Source organism: Xenopus tropicalis, chromosome 8 (assembly GCF_000004195.4).
Source record: "Xenopus tropicalis strain Nigerian chromosome 8, UCB_Xtro_10.0, whole genome shotgun sequence".
Classification (NCBI taxonomy): Eukaryota; Metazoa; Chordata; class Amphibia; order Anura; family Pipidae; genus Xenopus; species Xenopus tropicalis.
This window is the reverse complement of record NC_030684.2, coordinates 147,101,694-147,121,745: the sequence shown is the minus strand read 5'-3', so window position 1 is coordinate 147,121,745 and position 20,052 is coordinate 147,101,694. Positions and strand designations below refer to the sequence as shown.

The window sequence follows — 20,052 nt, the reverse complement described above, 5'->3', positions numbered from 1 at the left end:
GGCCCAGATCTGGAACAATTATGTTGCTTTGTTCCCCCAACTATAGAAGTTTTTCGTGGAAGAGGCTGCTAATGGAGCTGCGTGGATTGGTCCTGGAGGGATTACACCTCACCTTCTCATCGCCAAAATTGGTCAGTTTTGCTACCATACGTAACGTGTGTACCTGTTCCTCGCCTCCAAACAGAGCCATAGCCAGCCAGGTACCCGCACTCACCCGACCTCTAGAAGCCTACAGACTCCAGTACTTGCTAAGGATCCACCCAGCTCATGATACCCGTCTCGACAAATTGCTGTATAGGCGCAGAACTTGCCAGCGCCCTCAAGGGCACCGAAGACCAGCTTATCGGACCAAGGCCCGTCATCACGCCCCGGGAACACAAGACATCTCTATCGAGAGTGTAGCCAACAGCTCTAGCAGTTGGCGTTTAACCGCCCTCTTCTCCTCTTCCTCCCTCTCGCCTCCGCCCTGTCAGCATTGCATTCTTCCCGCCTGGCACCCAATATTGAACGTTGAGAACATACTATAGAAGCAGAATCTCGGAACAGACGAGCAACGTCATCCCTCTCAACACCGTGCGCCCACCTTTGCATGTGATGTTCGAGACACGACGGAGCCCTCCGGCTATCCAACACCCACAGTCTGCATTTTCTATAAACCGCGACCCTCCGTCTTGGCCTAACTACACGCATCACCGACACCAAGCCACGCCACCAAATCACCTCAACCGCCCGCACCTCTATGCATTCCTCACTATCCCACCTGAAGCCCCCGTACTATCGACTATCACACAGCTAATGACGTGAGATGGCAGCGAGAAGGAGCTGACCGACGCCGGTATACAACCTCTGCCAGGCACTTCTTGACACATCCGCTCATTCAATATTACCACAACACCACCCACACACTATATCCTCAACACCACACACCACACCGCACGCACCGCACACGATTCACTGCCTCTGTCGTGACTTGACTCCGCCCACTCACTAGGGAAAAACCAGACAGTCATCACAACTATATAGACGTCATCACTACTGTTTATAGGCAAAACACACCTCCCACTGAAATACCAACTGCGGACACACAGGGGCCTCCTCACCATACACCTCTAGACCGAGCGAGAACTATATGCTCTACATGGACAGTGGACCACCGAGTGCACGGACGCGCGCTTCCCGTAGACACATGACAGCGTACCCGACTCACACGAAGCGCCTTCACAGCATTTCCGTCCCCCCAGCATAACGAGAGGCCAACAACTAGTCGACATCAGAGCAGCCACCACTGTCGAGCAATACGAGGCGCCACGTACGACTGATACCGGGCCATATCGAAGACGATTCCAGAGATGGAACAAGGCCAAGCTAGGACACTCACACATACTATCACACAACCCTCAACCCGCCGCAACCCACACACATGCAGCCCCTATACACAACCAACCCACACCCACAGACAACCTCAGCACCACACAACCAAATCAATCATTACTAACACCACCACGGCCCCACCCCCACAACATACGTCCGTCACCCACCAAAAAAACCAACCAACTCATCATCCCAAAGACCAAGATACAACTCCCAAACAACACCCACCACACCCTCCCCCCATAGGCAAGTATCTGTCGTGGGCTCCAGGATCAAACACCAAACTGAGCCCGGTGGCCTCCTACGTTAACTACGGCATGGAAGTATCTCAACCACAACCCGTGGCGCAAAGAACTGAGCCGACATGCTCAGGACACCACATGGCCCCTCCTCATTCGGGTAACTTGGAGCACAAGTCCAACGTGTACTCCATGCCACGGACTCGGCAGGCTCGAAGCAGTCAAGGGTAGCCATTGAGTAGGCGCCGCCTCGCAGGGAACCATTGGCGAGAATCGGATAAATACGACCCATTCAGCCTGCCTCCACTGCCTCCTCCAAGTATCGCTGTACATCCAGTACCGCACTCCCTTGTAAACGACCGGCACTTGGGGGCGCCATCATAGGCAGGAGTACGGCATGGGTCCTGTGAAGTACCTCCCAAGTCAGCAGTCAAAACCGAGACTGTTGGGCCTAAAGGAGGGTGCATTCCCCACGGCCAAGAGCACCTCCCGTACTCTGATCCACCAAGGCAGTGGTTTTGGATCTCCGCACCTGTACGGAGATAATAACACTACGGGAGAAACCCACTGAGCCTGCTAAGAAGAAAGAGCCGAAACAGAAGCAATCCTCACAGCCCAGCGCACAGCAATGATTGGACAATGACACAACAAAGAGAGACTTTGGGAAAACAGGAAGAGGCAAATGGGAGGAAGACTATGGGGGATAAGAAGAACAATGCATAAAAGAACAGCGCTATCTCTCCCACAGGAGACCAAGCATCTCCCCCAAACACACAGCAACCAGGGCTATATTGCACCTAGGCAACTGTCCCTGATACTACAGCTCAGCAACAATTAAGGCATAAATTGATGATTAGCGGGTGGGCATTAGTGTTGGGTATTAGCGGATCTGCCGGTATTAGGCTTGAGACACAGTATCGTAGTAGGGGTTAGGGATTAGGAATCTGCGGTTGGGGTATAATAGAGTTAGGCGGATCATTAGGAATTACGGAACTCTTTGGGCCGTTAGGTATTAAGAATTGCCGGTCCACGACATCAAGGCAACGTTCATCTACCAGCAGACAGGATACTTAGCGTTAGGGCATTAGGTCTGGCACAGACGTATCTATCGGTTAGGCGACTTCAGAGAGTTGAGCTCACGTCATTATGGTTATAGCCTATTAGCGAAATTGCGGTATTAGGAAGATATTAGGAGATTAGAGCGCGTGGGGTATATTCGCTCAGACTCATCTAGGTTCATTTACTGGTCACATAGCCACCCACCACTCCCAAACCGTACATTAGGATTGGCACCAAAGGTATTAGGGTTAGGGGCATTAGGGTTGGGCAGGTTTATCACGCGATAACGGTTACAGATAACAGTGTTCACATATAGGGTTAGGATTAGGATGGGCAAGGATATTGGGTTAGGTATTAGACGTTAGAGGTTATTAGGATGGGATTTGGACAACACTTCATCGAGCATCTCAGCCGACATCGGGTCAATAGGACTAGCGACAACCGCACCCGGAGACAGGGGAGACTGCTAGTCAATCTAATGACATTGTGTGGTCAAGGCGCAACGGATCTATCTAGGATCTCTCTGGGGCGTGTCTGGGGTTACGACGCGTTATTAGGTTAGGTGGATACATCTCATGGTCCCTCAGCGCCAGACAGTATATAGGATTGGGCCCCCAGCGGTATTAGTTGATATTAGGGATTTAGGGTTGCGGGTCTATTACTGGTTAGGCATTGAGGTATTATTTTAGGGGTATATAGGATTGGGTAAAGGAGTGGATTAGCGGTTAGGGGATCTATGTTGGCGGTAATCTTGGGTTACAGTATTAGGCGTTTAGGAAATTAGGATGGCCCGCGCGTTAGTGGGTTCAGTGTCATTAGCAGATTAGGTCGTATTAGGATTGGGTTTTGGTACTCTTGCGGTTCCGGTATTTTAGGAATGGCGAAGTATAGCGATTTGGCCGCCTTTAGGTAATTCAAGGATTGGACCACCGGTAAGGCTACATAAGGTCGTGCACGCAGTGCATTATGGATTGGTGATAGCCCGCTCAGAAGTACTAGTATGAACCGTCATTGAGGGTTGACGGGCTATTAGGGTGGACACGCACAAACCGGTATCTGGGGTTAGCAGAGACCTCACAGGCTACCCTGCAGCTGGACGAACTTCTGACTGTCACTTCTGTGCCAACCTAATGTTGAACTGAGCCAGTCCTAGCTGCAGTGTACATTCACGACTAGGGTGTCGCCTTACATTGGCGGGCAAGATAAACGAAAAAGTGCCTCCCCCACCGGAAGCGACTCCCTTGTCAAAGTCTCGATTTCAGGTTCCTGGGGAGTTCCAGGAGCTCGGATTTAATAGGTGCAGGTTCTGTGAGAGCTAAGAAACAGTATGGTTCCCTGTCAAGGCTCCATTCTGATTGGTTCAGCTTGGGCCAAAGCTCCTGCGGAATCTGGGAAGCCTCTGACCAACAAAATCCTGGATTGGGAAGGCCTCTGGTAAGTCCGGGATTGAGAGAAGCCTCATGCTAAAACGCCTTCGAGATTGGGGAAAATTACCTCCTTGGCCTAAAGCTCCTGGACTTATCGGGAAGCCTCTGGCCCCTAAACTCCTGAGTCATTGAAGGAACCTCCTTGCTACAAGCTGCTGAAGATTGGGAAGCCTCTGCCTTAAAGACTCCTGGGATGGGAAGCCGCTGGCTAAAGCTCTGGAGATGGGAAGCCTCTGGCCAAGGTTAATGAGATTGGAAGCCTCCCTGGCTAAGCTCCTGGGATTGCGGAAAGCCCTCATGGCTAAAATCCTGGGATTGGGAAACGCCCTGGCTAATAGCTCCGGACTGGGAAGCCTCTGGCCTACCACAAGCCTCCCTCGGAAAACTTGGAGGGCAGCCTTCGTTAGGCGGCTCTAACACTCCGTGGACTTGAACACAGAACCAGCCATCACTGAAGGCCACTCTGTAAAGAGTCGCCTGGATTCGGACCAGAAACCCTCCCTGCGACACTCTACAAGGCCGCTCCTACTGAAGATCTGAGAGGACAGCCTCTTGCCCCAAGATACTTGACAAATCTGACATTATCGGTAAGGCGCCTCTGGCTAAAGCTCCTGGCGATTGTGAAGCTCTGCGCCAAGGTTACCATGAGATTCGGAAGCCTTCTGCTAAAGCTCCGGGATGGCGAAGCCTCTGGCCTAACAAGATCCTGGATTGCGGAAGCCTCTGTAAAGAATCTCCTGGGATTGGGACAAGCCTCTGGCTAAAGCTCCGGGACTGAAAGCCTCTGGCTCAAAGCTCCTGCGAGATTGGGAAGCCCACTGGCTAAAGCTCTCTGCGGAACTTGGGGAAGCCTCTGGCTTTAAAAGCTCCTGGGATTGGGAAGGCCTCTGGCCAAAGCGCCGGGGATTGGGAAAAAGCCGCTGGCTAAAAAGCTCTTGGGCATGGGAAGCCTCTGGCTAAAGCTCCTGAGATTGGGAAGTCTCTGGGCTAAAGCGACCTGCCTTGGCATTGGAAGCCTCGGCTAAACTCCTGCGGGATTGGGAAGCCTCTGCCTAAAGCTCCGACGATGGGGAAGCCTCTGCGCTTAAAGCTCCTGAAATGGCGAAGCCTCCTGGCTAAAGCTCCTGATTGGAAGCCTCTGGCTAAAGCTCCTGGGATTGGAAGCCTCTAGCATAATGCTCCTGGGGATCTGGAAGCCATCTGGTTAAAGCCCTTGAAGGATTGCGGACAGCCTCGCCCTCTGCCCCTACCAAGGTATAGATCGATCGAATATTGGGACAGCCTCTGGCTAAAAGATCCTGAGATTGGAGAAGCCCTGGGCTAAACAGTTCCCTGCGGTTGTCGCAGCAAGCCTCTGATCTAGTGCCTGCCTGGGGGGATCATGACTCGGCGAAACCCCTCGTGCGCTAAACGTCCCTGAGGCATTGGAAGCCTCTGGCTATAAGAATTCCACTGATGGGCGAAAAGGCTCCCTATCTGTCTAAAAGACTACTCCTGGATTCAGGAAGCCCCTATCTGGGCTAAAGATCCATGGATCTGGGAAGCGCCTCTGGATCTCCAAAGCTTCCTCGGGAGCTGGAAGCTCTCGGCTCAAAGCTCCTGGGACTTGGGAAGCCACGGCCTGAAAGCTCCTGGGATTGGGACAGCCTCTGGCTACAAGCTCCTCGGGATGGGAAGCCTCTGGCCAAAGCCTCCCTGGATGGAAGCCTCATGGCTAAAGCTCTGGGCATTTGCGGAAGCCTCTGGCTAAAGCTTCCTGACGATTGCGGAAGTCTCTGGCTTAACGCTCGCTGGCATTGGAAAGCCCTCTTGGCTAAAGCTCCTGGATTGGGAAGCCTCTGGAGGCTAAAGCTCCTCGAATCTGGGAAGCCTCTGGCATAAAGCTCCAGATTGGGCAGCTCTGCGCTAAAGCTTTCCTGGATTGGAACCTCTGGGCTAAAGCTCCATGCGGGTATTGGACAAGCCCTCTGCTAATGCTCCTGGGCATCTGGGGGATCAGCCTCTCGGCTAAATGCTCCTGAGATTGCGGCAAGGCCTACGTGCCAAGCGGTTAATAGATTGGGATGAATCTGGCTCTAAAGCTCCTGGATTGTGGGGAAGCCTGTGACAAAGTTTATGAAGATGCAAAGTCTCTGGCCAACAGTACAGGACTCGAGATTGGGAAGCCTCTGGCCAAAGTTCAGAATGGGAAGCCTCTGGGACAAGTTCATGAAGATGGCGAAGCCTCTGAAAAGTTTCATGAGAGTTTTGGAAGCCTTCTCTGCCGCTTAGTGCTCCTGCGATTGGGAAGCCTCTGACTAATAAACTGCACTACTGGAGTAGCGAAATATAGGCCTTTCCATGAAGTAGCTAGTTATAACTCTTCGAGCAACAACTACTCTGGCCTTCCAATAAAGCTCCCCCTCGGATCTTCGGGACAGCCTCTCTGGCCTAAAGCCTCCTGTGATTGGGACCTATCTGGCTAAAAACTCCTGAGATTGCGGACAGCTCTCTGGGGAAAAGTCATGCAGATTGGGAAGTCTCTTGGCCAAAGTTCATGAGATTGAAGCTTTAGCCAAAGTACATCTTCAGCCTGTATGGCACCTTACGGCCTCTGTGCACCCTACGGCCTGTCTATGAGCATTACGGCCTGTCTATGGCACCAAAGGCATGTCTGTGGCACCTATGGCGGCCTTGGCCAAAGCTTCATTGGCACTCTATGCCTGTCTGTGCCACCTTCATGTCCTATGGGGACTAGCCTGTCTGTGCCAACGGCTGTCATGAGACCTTCTGGCACCTTGGCCTGTTTCTGCAGTTGGGGGCCTCTGTGGCACCTTCCTGTGTGCACCCTGGGCCTGTTCTGTGGCACCTTACGGCAGTCCCTTTGGTATTTGCCAGAATCTACAATGCCAGTCCTGCCCAAAGTTAAATGAGAATTCAGTCAACCTGCCAAATACCAGGTATTTGGAGACACACCAGGCCAAAGTTCCTTGAATTAAAGCCTCTGGGCAAAAGTTCCATGAGAATCGAAGAGCGGCAAGAATCCAAATGTGGCGCCAGTCTCAGGAGCAGAGAGCGGGACAACAGGAAGCCAGAACCTCCATGGCAATATCGCCAGCTCTCCTGCCCCCCAATGAATTCCATTGGCCGCCCCACATAGATGGGTGGAGCAGGACTGAAGTGAGTGACCAAGTCCTGAAGGAGATATCCATTAGTGTAAGAGTCATCGAGAGTCACAAAGAACCAGTCGTACCCAGACAGGAGGTGTCTCTCCATGTAGCGCAGGGTGTGGTACATCAGCCAAGCCGGACGCTCATCCCCAACGGCCACAATTTCCATTCCCGCTGGGCTTTGGGTCCTTGGGCTGCTGTGAAGAACACTAAGCGGGTGACATGAGGCGAGAGAGTGCGATTCACAGCCACCGCGAGAGTGTTCATAGTGGAGCGAGACGACAACACAATCACTGAGAGGCGCTCTCTGAATCCAAGTTCTGATTGGATGTAGCGAGTCCTACAAAGGCGGAGACACAAAACCAGTGAGGCGGCTCTTGCATCGGGAGGGGATAATATGGGGACAGGGTAACTATAATCTCATCAAATGATCTATCAGGTCTGTGTCACTGTGACAGAATCTCAGCCATAAAGCAGGGCAGGACTGCTGCTTACAATGAGGGATCAGATAGGATCTGTGCCACTGTGACAGAATGCTCTGTTATACAGATAGCTAGAATCTCAGCCATAAAGCAGGGCAGGACTGCTGCTTACAATGGGGGGATCAGATAGGATCTGTGCCACTGTGACAGAATGCTCTGTTATACAGATAGCTAGAATCTCAGCCATAAAGCAGGGCAGGACTGCTGCTTACAATGGGGGATCAGATAGGATCTGTGCCACTGTGACAGAATGCTCTGTTATACAGATAGCTAGAATCTCAGCCATAAAGCAGGGCAGGACTGCTGCTTACAATGGGGGGATCAGATAGGATCTGTGCCACTGTGACAGAATGCTCTGTTATACAGATAGCTAGAATCTCAGCCATAAAGCAGGGCAGGACTGCTGCTTACAATGGGGGGATCAGATAGGATCTGTGCCACTGTGACAGAATGCTCTGTTATACAGATAGCTAGAATCTCAGCCATAAAGCAGGGCAGGACTGCTGCTTACAATGGGGGGGGGGATCAGATAGGGATTTTTTTATTGGTATAAACTTAACAAATAATAAATCTTTCATAACAAACAAAACAATGTACAACTATTTACAAACTGTAAGCAAAGAAATTAGCCATTTTGACTTGAAATTGCCTTTTCATTGCCCATGAAATAAAGCACTTGCATTCAATACATATCCCATTCCCACACAAAACCAAAAGAAAACCAAATAAAACAAAAACAACTTGCCGGCAGTAGCGCTGAGGTGATGGCGCCCATTCATAACATTCAAATGTACCTACAAGATTTCCCCCAGAAAAGCCGGTACAAACTGCCCTAATGGCAAGGAGAAGGACAAGGACACTCACAGATTGATATTTCTCCATTTTGAGGTATTTGAGGTGCAGCGTCTGATCTCCCTTTCCTTCAGGAAACCCAAATCGGCCACCACAGACTTCACTATAAGGTCAATAACAACATCCTCCTGGCCGAGTGATCTCCTACAGCGGGATTGCCATAGGTGGTACCTCATTACTGATATTATCATGTACATGGATCCTGCATCCAGGGGGTGTGGGACAGACAGGATCCCATAGGCCGCATTGGCATAAGAGAGCTGCCTAATGTATGGTACCTTGAGAGTCTCTGCCAACTGAAACCGCACAGTCTTTGTCACAGGGCAATCAACCAGAAAATGTTCCTGGGTCTCATTGGTGGCGCAGCCCCATGGGCACTCTCTGTCTGCAATGTTTAAATAGCTCATATTGCCCCGGACAAAAAGCCTTCCCTGAAGGGCGAGCCAGTTTAGATCAAAGTATTTGGGGGGCACCCTTCTGTCATTGAGCCACCGGAGGCTCTGGGAAAGAATGTCCCCCACACAGTCTTTTAAGGCCAAGGGGACAATGAAATAGGTTCCCAGGATTCTCTGATAGATCTGCCTTCTCGCAACAGAACCCAGCTCCCCAATTCCAATGTCCCACTTTCTCAAAAGCTTCAGCCCCAACTCAAGATGTGGAGGGAGTTGCCTCCCGCGCACCCGGACTGTCTTCACGCTACCGCCGAGCACCCAATCTCCCACCAGAGGCAATACCCAACGCCTGACGCAACATTCCCACAGGGAATCAGTTCTTTGGCCCAGGCACCCAAAGTTGGACTTCAGGAAGATGGAGCCAAAGAAAGCCACTGGACATAACATGCCCAACCCTCAGACTGTGGATCCGAGCATAGAGAGCTTCAGGCAGCGGATACACGTAGGAAACAAACAGAAAGATAGGGACCAGGTAAGTCTTCACGAGCTTCACCCTTTCACTGTAGGACAGCCTCTACTGCTTCCATCGCTGTACTTTAGCATTTCCGGCATCCAACTTCTCTTCCCAGTTTTGCCTACAGTCATCTCCCTTCCCAAATTTGATTCCCAAGATTCTAATCTGAGTTGGGGCAACTGAGAATTCCCAGAGCGGAAAAGCCGGCTCCTCGTTTAATGACCAAAAAGCTTGAGACTTATCCATGTTGACCAGAGACCCGGAGGCCTCTGAGTAACTTCTGATCGTCTCGGACAGCACTCCCGCATCCTCCGGACAAGAGACTGCCACCGTGACATCATCCGCGTAGGCTACTGACCTGAGGGACTGGCTACAGGGAACAGAGAGACCCTTTATTCCACCCGCCTGCAAACGCCTTAAAAAAGGATCGATCGCAAAAACATACAGCAAAGGGCTTAAAGGGCACCCCTGTCTCACCCCGGCCCCGACCTCAAAGTTCTCACCTCGCCACCCATTGATAAGTGGAAAGCTTACGGCCCCTTTGTACAAAGCTGATAACCACCTAATGAATGTTCCCGGGATGCCGTACTTTGCCAAAACGGCCCACAGATACTCATGATCCACTCGATCAAAGGCCTTAGCCTGGTCCAGAGACAGGAAGTAGCACCCAATGTTTTGGACTTTGCATAGTTCCAAGGCTTCCCTTATAGTAAGGATCGCCTCGAATATGCTCCGCCCTTTCACCGTGCAGGACTGGACAGGAGATAATAAAGTGCCTGAAAACAAAATCAGTCTAGTAAAAAGTATCCGTGCGAGAAGCTTCCTATCAGTGTTGAGAAGGGCAATCGGCCTCCAGTTCTCAACCCGCTGTGGATCCTTACCTTTAGACAGCAAGATCAAGGAGGATTCTCTCATAGAGGGGGCAAGATACCCCTTCCAGGCAGTCTCTAAAGACCTCTACGAGAACCGGAGCCAGCTGGTCTTTAAATTTCTTATAAAATTCGGCTGTAAGGCCGTCCGGTCCTGGAGCCTTCTTTTTAGCAAGGCAATCAATGGCAGCTTTGACCTCGTCCTCCGTGATCTCAGCTGTCAAAGGCTCAAAGTCCAAATTGGTCACATCAGGCCCTGGGTTGCCTCCAGGAAGGATGAAGTCCTCCCCTTATCCAAAGCCTTGGCCCGGAACAGAGAAGCGTAGAAGCCTTTCACAACCCCAAGGATGTCCTCCCTGGATGTCTGTAACTCACCCTTGGGGTCGATCAGACCGGTGATAAGCTTCCGCCCAACATTCTCCCGGCAGTTTAAAAAGGGGTCCGGAGAGCGAAAACTCCCATAATCCCTTTCCTGCACAAGAGATTTGTAGCGGCTGTACTGACATTCTCTGATCTGGGCTTTCAGCTGGGTGATCTTTGACCCCTCCACCCCATCCGAAATAGAGGACTCCAGCTTCTTTAAGAGAGTCAGGTACTTCTTATACCGATTACCCTCCCTGCGTACAGATAGCTTACGGAAGAAAGTCCGGAATGAGCGCTTGACATCCTCCCACCACGATGACACCGAGTCATAGAAATCAACCCTCCCGAACTGGTGCTGAAGAAGAGCCTCAAAAGACTTCCCTACTGACTCGCCCTCCAGGGAATCTGAGCTTAATCGCCACAGGCCCTTGCCCTTTGCTGGAACTGACAAGGTCCCCACCGTAAAGGAAAGTGTCAGGTGGTCTGAGTATTCAACCCCAACCTCTCTAACATCAGTAAATTCCTCACCCATCCTGACAAAAGCCATATCCAAGCGGCTACTCCTACCCCCGCACCTGTAAGTATGCGTCGCTCTCCGGCCCTCCCAGGTGGCAACATCAACCATTCCAGCTTGCTGAACTAGTTGCTTAAAGAAAAAGCTTTCGGATTTCCCTAACCTTCCTGACCGATCTTCTGGTCTAAGGACTTGGTTGAAATCACCACCAAAGATGACAGAGAGCGACGTGTGCAAATAGGGTCTAATTTCAGCCAGCAGAGCCCTCCTGCCTGCCATAGACTGCGGCCCATAGATATTAATAAGGCGAAATCGCCTGCCATTTAAGGTTACATCCAACAACAAACAACGCCCCACCTGAACCTCTAGGAGACGATGTACTCTAATATTGAGGCCACCTCGAAATAATATCGCTACTCCGCCACATGGCTCCTCCGCAATGGACCAAAAAGAAGGCCCATGTCGCCAGTCAGCCCTTGCCTTTCTCAGATCCGTGCTTCCCAACATTAACTTTAAAGGTTTTTTCCTCCGATCTCTTCTTCTCCTGATCATCCACATCCTGCTGATTAAAGGCCATATTTTGCCAGTTGACCTTCCCCTGCCGTTTCTGCACTCTGGGGGGTAATGGCTGTACAAAATCGGGGCTATTAGAGGTGCTCGCCTGATAAGCCTTTTCCAAAGCCGGTTTTGCTGCCGGTTTTGCTGTTGGTTTTGCTGCCGGTTTTGCTGTTGGTTTTGCTGCCGGTTTTCTGCCGGTTTTGCTGTTGGTTTTGCTGCCGGTTTTGCTGTTGGTTTTGCTGCCGGTTTTGCTGCCGGTTTTGCTGTTGGTTTTGCTGCCGGTTTTGCTGTTGGTTTTGCTGCCGGTTTTGCTGCCGGTTTTGCTGTTGGTTTTGCTGCCGGTTTTGCTGTTGGTTTTGCTGTTGGTTTTGCTGCCGGTTTTGCTGCCGGTTTTGCTGTTGGTTTTGCTGCCGGTTTTGCTCCTGGTTTTGCTGCCGGTTTTGCTGCCGGTTTTGCAGTTGGTTTTGCTGCCGGTTTTGCTGCCGGTTTTGCTGCCGGTTTTTGCTGCCGGTTTTGCTCCTGGTTTTGCTGCCGGTTTTGCTGCCGGTTTTGCTCCTGGTTTTGCTGCCGGTTTTGCTGCCGGTTTTGCAGTTGGTTTTGCTGCCGGTTTTGCTGTTGGTTTTGCTGCCGGTTTTGCTGCCGGTTTTGCTGTTGGTTTTGCTGCCGGTTTTGCTGTTGGTTTTGCTGCCGGTTTTGCTGCCGGTTTTGCTCCTGGTTTTGCTGCCGGTTTTGCTGTTGGTTTTTGCTGCCGGTTTTGCTGTTTTTGCGGTTTTGCTGTTGGTTTTGCTGCCGGTTTTGCTGTTTTGCTGCCGGTTTTGCTGTGCGGTTTTGCTGCCGGTTTTGCTGTTGGTTTTGCTCCTGGTTTTGCTGCCGGTTTTGCTGCCGGTTTTGCTGTTGGTTTTGCTGCCGGTTTTGCTCCTGGTTTTGCTGCCGGTTTTGCTGTTGGTTTTGCTCCTGGTTTTGCTGCCGGTTTTGCTGTTGGTTTTGCTGTTGGTTTTGCTGCCGGTTTTGCTGTTGGTTTTGCTGCCGGTTTTGCTGTTGGTTTTGCTGTTGGTTTTGCTCCTGGTTTTGCTGCCGGTTTTGCTGTTGTTTTGCTGCCGGTTTTGCTGCGGTTTTGCTGGTTTTGCTGCCGGTTTTGGCTGCCGGTTTTGCTGCCGGTTTTGCTGCCGTTTTTGCTGCCGGTTTTGCTCCTGGTTTTGCTGCCGGTTTTGCTGCCGGTTTTGCTGCCGGTTTTGCTCCTGGTTTTGCTGCCGGTTTTGCTCCTGGTTTTGCTGCCGGTTTTGCTGCCGGTTTTGCTGCCGGTTTTGCTCCTGGTTTTGCTGCCGGTTTTGCTGCCGGTTTTGCTGTTGGTTTTGCTGCCGGTTTTGCTGCCGGTTTTGCTGCCGGTTTTGCTCCTGGTTTTGCTGCCGGTTTTGCTGCTTTTGCTGCCGGTTTTGCTCCCGGTTTTGCTGCCGGTTTTGCTGTTGGTTTTGCTGCCGGTTTTGCTCCTGGTTTTGCTGCCGGTTTTGCTCCTGGTTTTGCTGTTGGTTTTGCTGTTGGTTTTGCTGTTGGTTTTGCTGTTGGTTTTGCTCCCGGTTTTGCTGTTGGTTTTGCTGTTGGTTTTGCTGCCGGTTTTGCTGCCGGTTTTGCTGCCGGTTTTGCTGCTGCCGGTTTTGCTGTTGGTTTTGCTGCCGGTTTTGCAGTTGGTTTTGCTGCCGGTTTTGCTGTTGGTTTTGCTGCCGGTTTTGCTGCCGGTTTTGCTGTTGGTTTTGCTGCCGGTTTTGCAGTTGGTTTTGCTGCCGGTTTTGCTGTTGGTTTTGCTGCTGGTTTTGCTGCCGGTTTTGCTGTTGGTTTTGCTGTTGGTTTTGCTGCCGGTTTTGCTGCCGGTTTTGCTGCCGGTTTTGCCGCCGGTTTTGCCGCCGGTTTTGCCGCCGGTTTTGCTGCCGTTTTGCTGTTGGTTTTGCTGCCGGTTTTGCCGCCGGTTTTGCCGCCGGTTTTGCCGCCGGTTTTGCTGCCGGTTTTTGCTGCCGTTTGCTGCCGGGCTGCGCACATTGGCTGCCATGTCTGCAAATCTCTGCCTGTTCTGGTAAACTTCCTTCCAGGGCCCGACCTCCTTATACAGCTCGGCAATCTGCTGTTCTATCCCAGCGAGCTCCTTGCCCAGTTCATCCCATTTGTTTTTATTAGTAGCCTTCACTTTGCCTTCAGAAACTGCCATCCTGTTTGTAAAATATTTCAATGACAGCTGCACAGATTTCTTTCTGTTTTGTAAAGTAGCCAGTTCTTTCAAAGCATCAGCCACTCTTTCTGCAGTTATTGTTTCTTTAACTTCCCCTTTAAATCTTGCCTGTTTCTGGACAGCACCTTTACATGCAGCTCCTTTAATTGGCTTATGCACAATGCCGGTTCCAGGGCTCGCACCAGGGCTGCTGCCTTCTGAGCTCAGGGGAACTGGGGCAATGGTGGGAACTTCCTTCCCTCTCTCCTCTCCGCTGCTACAGGTGCTGGCTGCCCCATGGGCCGGAGATGTGGGTGTACCAGTGCCAGGGCTGGCGGCTGCACCCGGGGCCCCACTCTCCTGGCAAGCCGGCTGGGATACACACACAGAAGAGTGGATTGCTGATTCCTCCCCCGCCCCCACATGGCCAACTGATTCCAGCTGAGCTGCTGGAGAAGCTGCTGGGTTACAGGCCGGGGGTCCCTGCTGCTCACAGCTCTCACTCACACGCTGCTGGGGGGATTCTGACAAAGGTTGGAATCACTTTGCGCAGTTTCATTATTATCAGTTTGTGTTACAGACACAGGTTTATTTACAGGCTCAGTCTCACTCACTGCCGGCAGCTCAGTAACAAACTCTGAATGAATTAAAGGCACAGTTTGTATTTCCATACCTTTGTGTTTGTGCTGCTTTATTTCTTCCTCAGATGCCAACTGTTGCTTCACTTGCTTTCCATCCACTTTTCCCTTTACCAAAGGATCAGCCGCTCTAGGGGGGTGATCTTCCCCTGGGGGCCCCTCTGCGGGCTTCCACCTCCTGAGCACGGGCTGCTGCTGCATTTCTCTGCCTTTGCCTCCTGGTCTCTTCCACAGACTTCTCCACTTCCATCTCACTCTCGCTGCTGGTTTCCCCCTAGGTGTTCTTGGGGTCCCAACAGACGATGATCTGAGTCTTGGCCTTGCACTTACAGCCACATGGCTAGGCCCCAAAGCCTGGGCCTCAGTTTTGCAGGCAGCCCGACCAGCCCTAGCAGGGCCTGGGCTTGCTCCAGACATCCACAGACCTCACTGAAACACGTCTGCTTACAATGGGGGATCAGATAGGATCTGTGCCACTGTGACAGAATGCTCTGTTATACAGATAGCTAGAATCTCAGCCATAAAGCAGGGCAGGACTGCTGCTTACAATGGGGGGGGGGATCAGATAGGATCTGTGCCACTGTGACAGAATGCTCTGTTATACAGATAGCTAGAATCTCAGCCATAAAGCAGGGCAGGACTGCTCCTTACAATGGGGGGGGGATCAGATAGGATCTGTGCCACTGTGACAGAATGCTCTGTTATACAGATAGCTAGAATCTCAGCCATAAAGCAGGGCAGGACTGCTGCTTACAATGGGGGGGATCAGATAGGATCTGTGCCACTGTGACAGAATGCTCTGTTATACAGATAGCTAGAATCTCAGCCATAAAGCAGGGCAGGACTGCTGCTTACAATGGGGGATCAGATAGGATCTGTGCCACTGTGACAGAATGCTCTGTTATACAGATAGCTAGAATCTCAGCCATAAAGCAGGGCAGGACCGCTGCTTACAATGGGGGGATCAGATAGGATCTGTGCCACTGTGACAGAATGCTCTGTTATACAGATAGCTAGAATCTCAGCCATAAAGCAGGGCAGGACTGCTGCTTACAATGGGGGGGATCAGATAGGATCTGTGCCACTGTGACAGAATGCTCTGTTATACAGATAGCTAGAATCTCAGCCATAAAGCAGGGCAGGACTGCTGCTTACAATGGGGGGATCAGATAGGATCTGTGCCACTGTGACAGAATGCTCTGTTATACAGATAGCTAGAATCTCAGCCATAAAGCAGGGCAGGACTGCTGCTTACAATGGGGGGATCAGATAGGATCTGTGCCACTGTGACAGAATGCTCTGTTATACAGATAGCTAGAATCTCAGCCATAAAGCAGGGCAGGACTGCTGCTTACAATGGGGGGATCAGATAGGATCTGTGCCACTGTGACAGAATGCTCTGTTATACAGATAGCTAGAATCTCAGCCATAAAGCAGGGCAGGGCTGCTGCTTACAATGGGGGGATCAGATAGGATCTGTGCCACTGTGACAGAATGCTCTGTTATACAGATAGCTAGAATCTCAGCCATAAAGCAGGACAGGACTGCTGCTTACAATGGGGGATCAGATAGGATCTGTGCCACTGTGACAGAATGCTCTGTTATACAGATAGCTAGAATCTCAGCCATAAAGCAGGGCAGGACTGCTGCTTACAATGGGGGGATCAGATAGGATCTGTGCCACTGTGACAGAATGCTCTGTTATACAGATAGCTAGAATCTCAGCCATAAAGCAGGGCAGGACTGCTGCTTACAATGGGGGGATCAGATAGGATCTGTGCCACTGTGACAGAATGCTCTGTTATACAGATAGCTAGAATCTCAGCCATAAAGCAGGGCAGGACTGCTGCTTACAATGGGGGGGATCAGATAGGATCTGTGCCACTGTGACAGAATGCTCTGTTATACAGATAGCTAGAATCTCAGCCATAAAGCAGGGCAGGACTGCTGCTTACAATGGGGGGGATCAGATAGGATCTGTGCCACTGTGACAGAAAGCTCTGTTATACAGATAGCTAGAATCTCAGCCATAAAGCAGGGCAGGACTGCTGCTTACAATGGGGGGGATCAGATAGGATCTGTGCCACTGTGACAGAATGCTCTGTTATACAGATAGCTAGAATCTCAGCCATAAAGCAGGGCAGGACTGCTGCTTACAATGGGGGGATCAGATAGGATCTGTGCCACTGTGACAGAATGCTCTGTTATACAGATAGCTAGAATCTCAGCCATAAAGCAGGGCAGGACTGCTGCTTACAATGGGGGGATCAGATAGGATCTGTGCCACTGTGACAGAATGCTCTGTTATACAGATAGCTAGAATCTCAGCCATAAAGCAGGGCAGGACTGCTGCTTACAATGGGGGGATCAGATAGGATCTGTGCCACTGTGACAGAATGCTCTGTTATACAGATAGCTAGAATCTCAGCCATAAAGCAGGGCAGGACTGCTGCTTACAATGGGGGGATCAGGATCTGTGCCACTGTGACAGAATGCTCTGTTATACAGATAGCTAGAATCTCAGCCATAAAGCAGGGCAGGACTGCTGCTTACAATGGGGGGATCAGATAGGATCTGTGCCACTGTGACAGAATGCTCTGTTATACAGATAGCTAGAATCTCAGCCATGAAGCAGGGCAGGACTGCTGCTTACAATGGGGGGATCAGATAGGATCTGTGCCACTGTGACAGAATGCTCTGTTATACAGATAGCTAGAATCTCAGCCATAAAGCAGGGCAGGACTGCTGCTTACAATGGGGGGATCAGATAGGATCTGTGCCACTGTGACAGAATGCTCTGTTATACAGATAGCTAGAATCTCAGCCATAAAGCAGGGCAGGACTGCTGCTTACAATGGATGCCCTTACCTCAGTACTTTGCTTGGAGGGACACGGGGAGTCCGGCTGTAAGGAATAATCTTGGGGTTCAGGTTCTTCTGATTGTTGGGCTGCAGTTCCAGGAATCTCCCAGCTGCCCCCCGACACTGTTCCTCAGACTCCGCCCCCTGGATCCAGGACACATGCAGGAGGCTGAGGCTGCAGCCCAATGACAGTCCCAGGATGAGGGGAAGAGCCGGACGCAGGAGGCCAAGGAGGGGGACGAATATGACGGAGTGGAACGGGGGCCACATTCTGGCACAGAACCTGCAACAGAGACACAGTGAGGAACAAACATTCCCAGGGGGAACAATGAAACGAGGTCAAACAAAAGCTGCCCAACTGCAACTGCTGCAAATCCCCAGATACAGTAAGAGAGCCGGAGAGGCCACATTGCCCTTCTGCCCACGGGAAACCATTATGTTTCATTCAACACTTTGTGGGATAAATATGGTGCTATCATGGGCACTACCCTGCGGGAATGTTAGTATCTGGCCACTAGATGGAGCTCTTACTGAGTCACATGGTTTGGTGGGGGGGGGGGTCAGTGGGTTTATAAGGCCATAAACTGCACCCAGGGAAGGGCCCAATTGGTCCAATACATTAGTGCAACTGAGCTCTCCCCTATATTCTATTTGCACAAACGGAGCTCTCCCCTGGGTTCTATTTGCACAAACGGAGCTCTCCCCTGGGTTCTATTTGCACAAACGGAGCTCTCCCCTGGGTTCTCTTTGCACAAACGGAGCTCTCCCCTGGGTTCTATTTGCACAAACGGAGCTCTCCCCTGGGTTCTATTTGCACAAATGGAGCTTCTCCCCTGGGTTCTATTTGCACAAACGGAACTCTCCCTGGGTTCTATTTGCACAAATGGAGCTCTCCTCTTGGTTCTTTTGCACCAAAGAGCTCTCCCTGTATTCTATTTGCACAAACAGAGCTCTTCCCCTGGGTTTTCTATTGCACAAACGGGAGCTAATTTCCCCTGGGTTCTATGTGCACAAATGGAGCTCTTCCCCTGGGTTTCTATTTGCACCCAAACCGGAGCTCTCCCCTGGGTTTCTATTGCCACCAAACGGAGCTCTCCCCTGGGTCTATTTGCACAAAGTTTTCTGTGACGTCAAACAGTCCTTGTGGCTTTGCCATGGAATTCCAACCCCCAGTCTGATGGCAAGACATCACTCATGGATGGCGTAAGAACCTGTTATAAAGGGACACCCAATATTGTGGGTCCACTCCCCCTATAAAGCAACCTCAGGCAGGTAGACGTGTTGTTGTTGTATTCTGCCAAAGGCTCTTGCCTTCTCGGCAAGTGTGATTGCAAAAGGCTTTCTCCTGGTGATTTCCTATTGTTTGTGCCACGGGTAGCAGCAGGTGTATTTATGGGTGACTAACTCTCTCCAAGCTAAGGGGGAAGCATTTTGACTCCAGATAAGAACAGAAGAGGGGTTTTGGGGTTCCAAGGGGGGCTTATCATGACGCTAAGCAGTTACGATCCTGGAAGTCCAATCCAGGACAACGCTGGAGGAGAAGAACCAATCATTTCAGATCAACAGGGAGGGACAAGGTAAGAAACAAGTCACTATGGGAATGTGTATGAGTCCCTCTGATTTCAACTTGGGGTTGTTCAGGAGCGACCAATGCACTTCTCTCTTCTGGAGCTACAGCCAAAGGCGACACCCATAGGCCTACACATGGGACACGGCGCCATCATCACGTACTGAGCGGTGAAATCATCACACCCACAATAGTCAAACAAACGACGCCAAATAGATGAAAAGACCGGTTTCAATGCCCAAAATATAGGCCTCTCCTTGTGAAGTTCCTGGGTTTCATTTAAACGACTGTTCTAGATTGTTCTACCTGGTTCCTGACTACCACTGATCGCTGCCTGCCATGATCTTTTGCCTAAATTCGGACTAAGGGAACTTGCTCAACCACTTGGACACCACGTATTGAGTTTTATGAGCAGAGCGTCCTCCTTGGTCCTTGACCTCAACCCCAGTAAAGGCCTCCGGGGCCCTGACAGTTATCGTAGGACCCTAGACAGTATCTTAGGACCCTGACAGTATCGTAGCGGCACCTGACAGTATCGTAGGGACCCTGACGTATCGTAGGACCCTGGACAGTATCTTAGGACCCTGACAGCTATCTAGGGCCCTTGACAGTATCGTAGGACCCTGAACAGTATCGTAGGACCCCGACAGTATCTTAGGACCCCGACAAGTATCTTAGGGACCCTCGACAGTATCGTAGGACCCCGACAGTATCGTTAGGGACCCCGACAGGTACCGTAGGACCCTGGAAGTATCGTAGGGCCCGACAGTATGTTAGGACCCTGACAGTATCGTAGGACCCTTGACAGTATCGTAGGACCCTGACCAGTATCGTAGGGCCCGACAGATCGTAGGACCCTGACAGTATCGTGGACCCTTGACAGTATCGTAGGGACCCTGACAGTATCGTTAGGGGCCCTGACATATCGTAGGGCCTGACAGTATGTAGGACCCTGACAGTATCGATAGGCCCTGACAGTATCGTAGACCCTGACAGTATC

General features: G+C 51.2%; 1 protein-coding gene across 1 annotated transcript; it reads right to left on the bottom strand.

The window, feature by feature from the left end:
• Positions 1–7,371: 7,371 nt before the first annotated feature.
• Positions 7,372–17,789, bottom strand: LOC116406871 (chondroitin sulfate glucuronyltransferase-like). Its single transcript, XM_031891863.1, has 2 exons — positions 17,493–17,789; positions 7,372–7,585 (listed from the first exon to the last, which is right to left on the bottom strand). The coding sequence occupies exons 1-2, from the start codon at positions 17,753–17,755 to the stop codon at positions 7,372–7,374; spliced, it is 477 nt and encodes a 158-aa protein (XP_031747723.1). The 5' UTR covers positions 17,756–17,789.
• Between the last annotated feature and the right edge of the window lie 2,263 nt (positions 17,790–20,052).